The sequence below is a fragment of the Stomoxys calcitrans genome, chromosome 1, assembly GCF_963082655.1.
Source record: "Stomoxys calcitrans chromosome 1, idStoCalc2.1, whole genome shotgun sequence".
Classification (NCBI taxonomy): Eukaryota; Metazoa; Arthropoda; class Insecta; order Diptera; family Muscidae; genus Stomoxys; species Stomoxys calcitrans.
The window spans coordinates 114,629,513-114,640,373 of record NC_081552.1 but is presented as its reverse complement, the minus strand read 5'-3'; the positions used below and the strand labels follow the sequence as shown (position 1 = coordinate 114,640,373).

At 40.5% G+C, this 10,861-nt stretch overlaps 1 protein-coding gene across 1 annotated transcript; it reads left to right on the top strand.

The window, feature by feature from the left end:
• Positions 1–7,765: 7,765 nt before the first annotated feature.
• On the top strand, positions 7,766–8,447 carry LOC131996796 (uncharacterized). The gene is made up of 2 exons (XM_059366745.1): positions 7,766–8,246; positions 8,344–8,447. The coding sequence occupies exons 1-2, from the start codon at positions 7,766–7,768 to the stop codon at positions 8,445–8,447; spliced, it is 585 nt and encodes a 194-aa protein (XP_059222728.1).
• The last annotated feature ends 2,414 nt before the right edge of the window (positions 8,448–10,861 follow it).

Genomic DNA, 10,861 nt, shown 5'->3' with positions numbered 1-10,861 from the left:
TTTGGTTTAACTGCCTTTTTATTCAACTGGACCAGACAAACAAAGGTATTTTAATTAACCGGGCAAAACGATCACTTTACTTCTTCCCACGACTTCTCTTTGCTAAATGGCTTCTTTTTGGCCCCACCAGCTTATATAGGCCCATTTTCCTCCCGCCAAATGCCAATTTTCCACGATCGACCATTTTCCTCGTAACTTTCTTTTGGCCGCATTTTTTTTTTTCTCCAACAATACACCCCCTTTCTCTGTCACTCTTTCTTCAATGTCAGGGCCGGTATTTTGTTATGGTGAATGTTTATTCAGTATCAACCATGGCCATTCAACCTTTAAATTAACGGACAACAGATTTTTCGGACAATTCGTCGCTATACACCAGTGCGACTTACCCCACGTCATCCATTAACTCTAAGCTCCTCTGACAATCTGGTGACACTTGCAGCCAACTTCATGCATTTCCACATTCACTCGCACGCCACCACCACACAACATCAACCATACACACGCCGGAGAGCACATACGAAAAATATATATTTAATTTTAAAAGAAAACAAAATGTGCTCATCCATCTAGGAATATCTCCCTATTTGGATCGCCGTCCTAGTTTATACATCGGTGGTGGCGTGCTTCGGCCATAACAATTCTAATATGTTAATTACCATAGCACCCCCCACTCCTTATAGCTATCGTGGCCTCGCTACTGACTGTTCGCCTTAGGATGGCCTGCAACACATTTAATGTTTCACTGGGTGCCGTGCTTAGTTAAAAAGAAAAAAGACAAGCCGATTTGCTTTGCCAGTCAAACATTAAATGAAGACGAGCTTAAGTATTCTACGATAGAACGGGAGTTCTTAGCTTCGTTTTGGGCGACGAAATATTTTCGCCCCTATATTTTTGGTCGAAGGTTTTTTGTGAATAGCGAACAAAAACACCTTCAATGTCTTCACAATTTAAAGGAGCTTAAAATCAATTTGCAGAGGTGGAAAATGAGACTGAATAAGTATGATTTTGATATAAAGTATATTCTTGGGAAGGAGAATCATGTGGCGGATGCGTTGTCCCAATTAAGATTTGAGAAATGCGGAATGCTCGAAGATGCGCGGTTTGATTTGGCTACTATTCAATCGGCGGACAAGGATGGCTGTGGCTATATTCCTATTTCGGAGAGATCCGTCAACACGTTTAGGAGACAGATTAGGATTATACGAGGAGATGTCAACCAGACACATAGGGAAACAATTTTTTCGAATACTCGAATAACGCTGACATATATCGATTTGACCGAGAGTGATATTAGGGATATGGTAATGACTTATTTGATTAACACTAATTCGGCTATTTTTGTTTCTGACAATAGAGATATTCTGAGGATACAGGATATCTATAGGACCTTAATCGAGACTGATAGTCACAAGGTAGTCAGATCGATGAAGGAATTGGATAACGTAACGAAATTCGCGATGGCGGAGAAACTGTCGAAGTTGAACTGGCTAGAAACAAAGCGTGCGTTATTGAGAATATTTAGTGTAATGGGACCACCAAAGACTTTGAAAATAGATCAAAACCAGGGAATGAACAATGTCAACATTCAAGAGTGGTGCGAATAGCTAAATATTCAATTGGAAGTAACAACTGGGAAAACTGGTATAGGAGACATAGAAAGATTACATAAGACATTGAACGAACGGCTCAGAATACTGAATACATCAGGTGACAAGGTATTAAATTATATGAACCTAGAACAGACGCTCTTTATGTATAGCCATAAGGTTACACATTCCAGCAGGGGCAGAGCCCTAAGATAAATTTGCAGAGTTTGAAGGAAAGTTGAATATCCAATACAAACAAAACAAGAACTGAACACCAAATAGATACTAACTCCGTCTCTTTGGACAGCGACAGAAGGAGACTAAGGAAAATAGAGAACCCATTCTAAAAGGCAAAAGTTTTAGAGCGCGATGAAGATGGTGAACTTTTCATTGTGAAATTTAAGAATAGAAATAGAAATCAGTTAAAGAGAAAGAGGGTGACAGAGGTGTGTGAATAAAGTAATAGTGTTCAAATAGGCGATATACCAGCAGCATCCTCCTAGGGGGATAATAAGAGGTTCGTAACATTTGGAAACAGGTTTGCAGTTTATCTTAAAATTGTTAGAATAAATTTAAAATCAAAAAATATATATTGTACTTTTTTTCTCATCAAGATATTGTGGTTGAACATATTTTTTCCTTCCCCAAGATAGAGAACCTTAGTTCAAATAATAATAAAATGTTAAATTGGACAACTAAGAAATGTAAAAACATACCAATTGATTTAATAACCGAAATATTTGTTTACTCATAACGGTACATAGCATGTAATTTATAGTATTAAGATCAATGGGGTCATTGATGTATCTAATTGTGGTAGGAGTAACGTATTGTAGATAATAAGGGTATTGCCATATGAGAGAAATACCAAGGTGACAAAAGAAATTATATGTTTTGTTTAAAATAGGGAATAGAAATGAATAAATTCTGATTGATGAAAAAGCACATGGATTGTTGTAGTTTTAAAACCTATGATTTCTTTGTGGTCATCGGCCTCTTTCTCTTGGACTTCTTAGCAGTTAATATCGTTTTGTAAGAATATATTTCTAAGTAATAAAAATGTATTTTATATTCCAACAAGAGCTACTTGTATTTCACTTGTATATATAAATATAGAAACATTTGTGTTAATTGAATTTTGTTAAATTAATTATTTGAAGAATACGAAATTTATTTTAGACAGAAGTTTTATATAAAACACTAAACAGAAAAATAATATGTAAAGTTTGTAACGTATATACGATGAATTATACAATAAATACTACTACCACATTTAATTCCTTTATAGAAAAGTCGAATTAAACTACTACAAAGCTGCAATAAGTTCATCCTTTAAAAATTCCATCCTTAGGTTAGGTTAGAAACTCCGTGCTACTTACAAAATCCTTAATTGTTTTCCATGCCACGCCCCTAAGATGGTTCATGTCTGGTATTGTGTCCCCACCTAAGTGGCAGCATCTGTTAGACGCAAAAGCCGGGCAATGACAAAGGAAATGCCCCAACGTCTCATCATTTTTCTTGCATGCCCTACACATGCTATAACTTGTCGCACCGATTTTACATAAGCGAGGTCGGAGTTCTATGTGTTCCGTCATGATACCAATAGCTATACTGACCTCCTCCTTACTTCCTTTCAGTAAAAGCCTCGACTTCTCACGATCTGGATCCCCCACAGGATTTTCGCCGTCCTACCGACCGTTTCGTTGTTCCACAATGTTGCATGCGCATTCGTTGCCCACGCCCTTAACTCGGACTGCGTCGACCCGAAAGGCTTCGGATTAACCAAGTTTATTGACGGCAGTCCTCTGGCCTTAACCGCGATAGTTTTAAGATTATGTCATGCAAATGTGAACCGTGAATGCGCCTCAAATTGTCCATTCGCTTAGTTCAAGTTTGGCATACTCATTCCAACAATTCGGCCGGTATCTCACGAATAAATTCTTCAATGTTGTCTTCCAATGCGTCAATTGAAGCGGGCTTGTCTGTATAAACATGAGCTTTAACATAGCCTCACAAAAGATTGGTCTAAAGCCGTTAAATCGCACGATCTAGGTGGCCAATTGACCGTACCTGAACGTTAAATAAAATGTTCACCGAACTCGCCTCCCAATAAGTCCATTGTTACGCTGGATATGTGGCATGTGGCACCGTCGTGTTGAAACCACATGTCATACAAGCCAAGCTCAGCCTCTTTGTGACCATCTATCATTCGTTGTCCTTCGGGCCTGGTCCTGAAAACTTAGCTTACATGTCGCTAGAGGCTTGCCCACAGATTCCAGTTGCCCTGGAATGTGTAGGGTAGTTCCTAGTCCCGCAAGCTCATCCGCTTTACAATTCCCTGGGATATCTCTGTGGCCGGCACTCAGAACAGGTGAATTTTGAACTGTTCAGCCATCTCGTTGAGAGATCTGCGACAGTCGAGGGCGGTTTTTGTGTTCAGAAATACGTTCTCCAGGGATTTAATGGCTGTCTGAGAAGATATTTATGCCAATCGTCGTAATGACATTATATCTTAGCCATTCCACCATTTTTTAACTGCAAGGATTTCTTCTTGATACACACTGCATTGGTCGGGTAACCTTTTCGATATGACCAGTTGTAGATCTTAAGAGTACACCCAGAACATCCACCACTGTTGTATTAGCCTCGCCTTCTGACTCCACCAGGAATTCATTCTCACAAGATTCGTTAGATCTTGTCATGATGAGCTTCCGTACGCATCCGTGGGCAAGTGAGAAAGCTGTGGAACCACTCTTCCTCAGGATACTGGACACTGGCGGTGTGGACGATTCCTTCTTAGATGATTCACTTGCTGCTACTGTGGAAGTCCTTTTTGAGATCCGTGCTTCCGCGTTGGCGCTCACTTTGAGCCCAATCCCACTGGGGGCTGGAGGGATCCACATAGGGCTTTCCGGGTCCCGTTTCGATGCCATCCCCTCCTGTATCGATTATGGCAGGGAAATTTTCAGTCTCCTGCAATCCGCGATGTGGTCGATAGTTCCTCAGGCAAGTGTTCAGAAACAGCAACTGAGTCGTCTCCTGATTCCCCAACCCCACCGCTTCTATAGACCTTCAGTTTCAACTTGTTGAATCCGTAGGACACAACCCCTCGGACTTGTTGAGGTCTGCGATACAGCCGGAGTTCAGTACGAATACGGCATGTCCCCGGTCACCATCAGCCTCATCCAATCTACCAATTTTCCAGTCGGTGGTTGAAATATTGGCATTATATTCCTTTAATCTTCCATGTAAGGATTCAGGATCATGCGCCATTGGTCGTGACGGAATATCTTCCTTCTTGACTTAATCTAGTGCTGCACCTGACCAGATCCCACCAATCTTTTTTAGCGTACAACGATGCATTTCAATTGAGCGTTGATCCCAAGCAATTAGTTTGCATCGGCCCCGATACCAGCCTGCATCGTCACAAACTGGATGAGACCCAGGAAATTCTGCAAGAACATCGGAGTACATTGATGACAGTCCATTGACTATCACACTCCAATTATTCCTAGGTATGCAGCCCTGTTATTCTCCCTTGTCGACAACTGCCATCACCAAACTGTTCCTAGCGACATTAGCAAAGGTTCTTGGACCCATCTTACTATTGTTCGCCCTAGTTCTCTTAGGCGTAGGATGACCTCCAGGTGACCGCAGCCTTTTCTCTGACTGCGATACAGTTGCCGAATTTAGACGTATAGTCTAGTAGCGAATTCCCGAACCCAATTTAGGGAGTCTCTCTTCCTATTAGTGAGAGTCTTAGGATCATTCGCACCAAGCCTCTCAGTAAACCTGAGAGCGATGCGTCTTCTATAATTCCAACCTCTTTTAGAGCGTGTCGGTTTGCCGGGGAAGGTCGATGGCCTAGGCAAATTATAGGCATGCGAACTCCTTAAGACCCGAACTAGTTGTCTTTATCAGAAGCCCCTGCTGACCAGTCGTCTGTCGGCTTGTGGAGCCTGCAGCAGCCGCTCCACTAGTCGAGGTTTCAGTAACAGACAACATGCTACGGCTTGATACCACCACCGCAGTTGTGGGGCTTTGGAGTCCATTCTAGGCCTACTCTCGTCCTCTAGATCTGCAGCTTCACTGGAAACAGACGCAGATCATCAACGGCCAAATGGATACCCCTATCCCAGCTATCCTTGAGTGACTTAAATTTTTCTTCCAAAAACAATGACCTATTACGAGTTACAGGAAAATTCTGTAACTTTTAACGAAAATCGTTTTGTTTATTTTGTCGTCAAAAAAACATTTGCACTAAGGATTGTCATATTCTTTAAATCCTAGTTAACAGAAATCGTTATCTATTTTTTCTCTTTGGCACCTCAACACTAGAAAACGAAAAATAGTTCTTATCATAGCATGAATTTCTTCTTTTTTAATTTAAAAACATCACAAATCCAAATAAAGTGCACGCAATTATTTAGAAAAAGAGTTATAAATACCAATTTATTCGTATAAAACTCTTGCGGAAATTTTTTTCTTATTATGAAACACACATCCGAAATCTTTTAAGGAAAAACAAGAGAAAAATGCTCTAAAGCCATCGTACTTATTTATCATTATTTATTTCCTTAAAGTAAACACCAAGTAATTGTCCGTTGTTTAGTTTACTGTTTAGGTGATTTTAAAGAAGACGATTATCGTTTAAATTGGCTATTGTATACCAAATTCGTTAACGTTTCTGTTATCGCTTGTTAACTAAACGATTTTCGTTAAAACTCTTTACTGAATTCCAGTACAGACGAATCTAGTTGAGACAAGTCCGATTCAGACGAATCTGGTTGAGATCATACGAATCTGGTTGAGATGAATCGGTTTTAGAATTTATAACTGCATTTTCACAGTAGAAATTATTTACTTCCTCCATATTCCTATGTACGTCGTATCCAGGGTCTGGAGTTATTCTTTGATTTGCTTATAGAATACGTTGCAATATCGGTACTTAAAAAATGCTTTCATTCTGAAGAAACAATATTTCGAAATTAACTAGTCAGGGGTTCGCAGTGATCGGCAAACTCTTATCTAGCAAATTAATTTCATGATCCAATTCATAGAGGCTCTTTGTTGCGAGCGAGGTGGCAGAGGCGGAACGAAACTCCTTGTTAATGGAGATCACCATGACATTCCTAACCCATAGGTATAAGTGATATGGCATATGGGCATATGGCAACATAACGAGAGGAAGTGTTAGTCTGTGGCGGATGAATGTAAATAGAATATACTTGACGTTTTGTAGGCACATGACTTTATTTGCCAATGTGATCAGGCTCCGTGTGGGGATTTTTCGTGCGTTATTATTTTGTATTGGCCTGGCCTCGTCCTTAAATGGACGGAGATGTCATGTGTCGGGCGGATCAGTCTTATTGGCGAGTGGTATATGTTCCAATAAGGACGTAGATGAGGAATATCAGATGTTTGTGACAGTACAATGGCCACGGGATTAGTATTACCTGACGATCTGGGAAAATGTCGGGAGTCGCAGGCACTAGCTGTGTGTTGGGCATTTGAAGCCCCGGGATGTTTCTCAATCTTTTAGTGTGTGGTCATAAAGGGACAGGATGAATATTTTCCACACTTTTATTTTAGAGTATTTTTTTAGGGCTGTTGCTTGGAGAAGATATATGCCTGAAAAAAGAAATGTGATGCTGAGAACATATGTTTTGGTTGGCAATATGTCCGTTCCAATTCCGTGGAACTGACCGCACCATCTGCCCAGAAGGGACAGTAGACAACGATAAGAATTTCTCCTCCGCACGCAATTATCTACCACTACGAGTAAGATAACACAACTATAGGCGTGTGCGGGATAAATTTTTCGGAAAGAAAGACGAGCGTTCCCTGGGGAACACAGGGGGAAAAAAGGTAGCAGAAAGAATATTCAAATTAAGGAAAAGACACAAAGAGAATTAAAAAACTAAAAAAATTAGTTATAGAATCCATATCCAGATTCCAAAGTAATAACGATTTGAGACCCTATGCAATGGTGAAGATAAAAGATGAAGAGGTCAAAGGCCTTTTTTATTCCGGTGCTTCTGTGAGTCTTTTGGGAAAAAATTGTAGAGAATTATTCGAAAATTTTAGAACTGGACGTATGTAGGTTTTACTCCAATATAAGAGCCGCAATCGGCCAACCACATCGGATATTGGGTAAAGTCAATGTGGTTATAAGATACATGCAAAACGAAGAAGAAGTCTCTCTTGAGAAACATGCCATAAAGCTAGTAGATGGTGCGGTGCCCGTTAAGGACAAACATTACTCGCTACCACACGCAGTACAGGAAATTGTGTACAAGGAAATTGATAATATGCTCGCCCTCAAGGTGATTGAGGAAAGTAATGGACCGTCGAGTAATAGAACCTCAGTAGTAAGGAAACCAGGGAAGAACAGATTCTCCCTTGATGCTCGAAAAGTGAATGCTCTAACGATGAAGGATGCCTACTCCTTACGGAACATAGATCTGATTTTAAGTAGAATAGATCAGACTTTCATCATCAGTAGTGTCGACCTGAAATACGCCTTTTGGCAAATTGAACTGGAGGTCGATGCAAAACTATACAGCCTTCACAGTTCCAGGTCGACCTCTATACCAGTTCCGGGTAATGCCGTTTGGGTTGTGCAACGCTGCCCATCGGCTTTGCAGGCTGATGGACAAGGTAATACAATGATGCGTCCGATTTCGGGATCGAAGCTGTCTTATTCCAGAAAGGGAATAGCGGCAAAGAAAAACCAATAACTTTCTTTTCCTAAAAGCTAAATTCCTGTCAAAGGAATTAGTCGGTGACCGAAAACGAGTGTCTGACGGCCGTATTTGCATTGAAGAGATTCCGACCCTTCGTGGAGATGAACCACGCTAACCTGAAGTGGCTGGTGTCCCTCAAGGATTTAAACGGACGTTTGGCTAGATGGTCACTCTAGATGTAGTCATATGACTTATCGATTGAGCACCGGAAAAGGTCGGAAAATATAGTAACGGCACTGTTTTGGACATGCCAACCGAAGGTGACATAGAATTAGAGGAATTAGTGTAGGAGGATTGTCTTGAGCTCGAGACCCAGGCGTTTGAAGACGAGGATTATGTGGAATCACAGAGAGACCCTTTCAAAAACTTTACATAGATTTCATGGGTAAAAACCCAAGATATAAAAGACGCCATGAAAGAAGCTACTGCACAGGGGGTGATACAGTTCCTAGTGCTGGAGATATTTTATAAATTTGGCGTGCCAGAAACCATACACAGTGACAAAGGCCGACGATTTTCATTTAGGGGATTCGCGGAGATGATTGGCACTAGAGAGCTGCAACGAGTATGATTGTGTAGGCTTGATAATATGTTATAAGAAACGAGTGCACAAGTCAAATCAGTCTATTCAACTCGCTCAAAACGCAACGAAAATGTTGTGATTCAAAAACTAATTTATTGAAGCACTGTGTTCCAATCGAACAACTCACAAGCTAGTTTTGGTTAGAGGCCTGTGATTGATTCTGCTGAAAGGGACGCTCAATTTTAGGACTCTGCTTTCTTATGGTCTTTTTGATAAGGGAAAGTCACGCCTAGAATATTTCGCTTAACATAATTGTCCGTCAACGTGTCGATGGTGGCTGATGCACTACCTACACCTTCAGATTTAATAATATCGGCCAAAATACACCACACAAAACTCCAACCTTTGTGTTGCCCAGACGGTGTATAGTTTCCACTTTCAACATTTTCAGCAATTTCAAACGAAGAAAACAGAAAAACTCACAAGCGTTTGTTTTTATTTCAAGTGCGCGTGCACCGAGCTGGATGAATTTACGTAGAAAGAACAATCAAATGTCCCGAACAAACTCATATGGAAACAAAAAGTTTATTCAATTCAAGATAGCTTTTTCGATCATTCCTTGTTACTGAATTAAACGAACGAGTACGAATATTCATGTTTGATTACCAATGAAGTGATTCGAACTGAATGTTCGGTACGTTCAAACACGAAAGCAATCACTCTCTGTTCATCCACCCAAACAAAAGCATCAACATAAATCGCTGAACAAGGGTGCTTGAAAAATGTGCTACTTGCTGAAGTTTTCTGTTTGGCAATTATAGGATTAACCCATGACATAATTACAAGGTAGTGTACCTTAATAGCTGAGAAATATTTTTTCTTGCGAAGTGTACTTTCTATCAACGAGTTTTGGTTGTGTGTTTGTATAACAGTTAAGAACCATTAGACACAAACAACGAAAAAAGGCGCGAACTAGTAACATACTCAAAATCAGAGTTGCCCTAATCACTGATTTTGACAGATAGTGCACTCAATATTTTGTTGTTGGGCAAATTAATATATCTTCTCCAAATGAATATATCTTGGGATTAAGCATCATAAGACAGCGTTTTACTCTCCCCAATCTAACGCGTTGGGGAGAGGTAATAAATCCGTACTGGCGGCCATTTGCCGCCATTGGGATTTGTATCTACGAACACCCGTACATGCTACCACTGGGGTGAACCCATTATTCGCTTTATTTGGCTATAGCATGTACACAAGTGGGCGGATTATTGCACTTCTTCGAAGGGAGGATAGAATGGCCCTAAAGAGGGAGAACATACGAGGCAATATGCACAAGGCATACGACTCGAGTACGAGAAGGTACAACGAAAGGGCCCGAAAAACGAAATTCGTTTCCGGGTAGGAAGTCCGATTTTAAGAACAATGCCGATGCGAAATTTTTCAGGAAAAACCATAATTCTTGACCAATATATATATATATATATATATAATAGCGATAGTAAAGAGCTTAGAATCAAGTTGAAACTGAACTAGTAGCTTACGGCTATAAATAAATAGTTCTCGTTAGTATTTAGTTATTGTTAAACATAATATGATGTGTTAGTGATTCACGGGGAGGTGAACTGAATGCGATGGTGCAATGAGGTGAGTGTCTGTGGTTTGTTGGGTCCTTAAATCATGAGGATTAGGAATGCGAGGGCCTAGGCAGGGAGGGCATGGGATTTGTTGATAAATACGGCTATCTTCCCTAAATAAGTTAGTGTTCGGCCCTGGGCTAAGGTTCGCCGAATGGAACCCCCCTTTCGAGTCAAATATGTGCTGCTGCTATTCGCCTTTGTGCCACTGTGAGAAACAAGTAACATATTTTGAGTTAAATTGCTATTCCATGTTTGCTTTAACACGTACAATGCTTTCCTCACGATTATTTTTCAATTTTATTTCATAACTAGCTGAGCCCGGCCCGCTCTGCTGCGCCCGGCTATTTCTGCGTAATTGTAGTT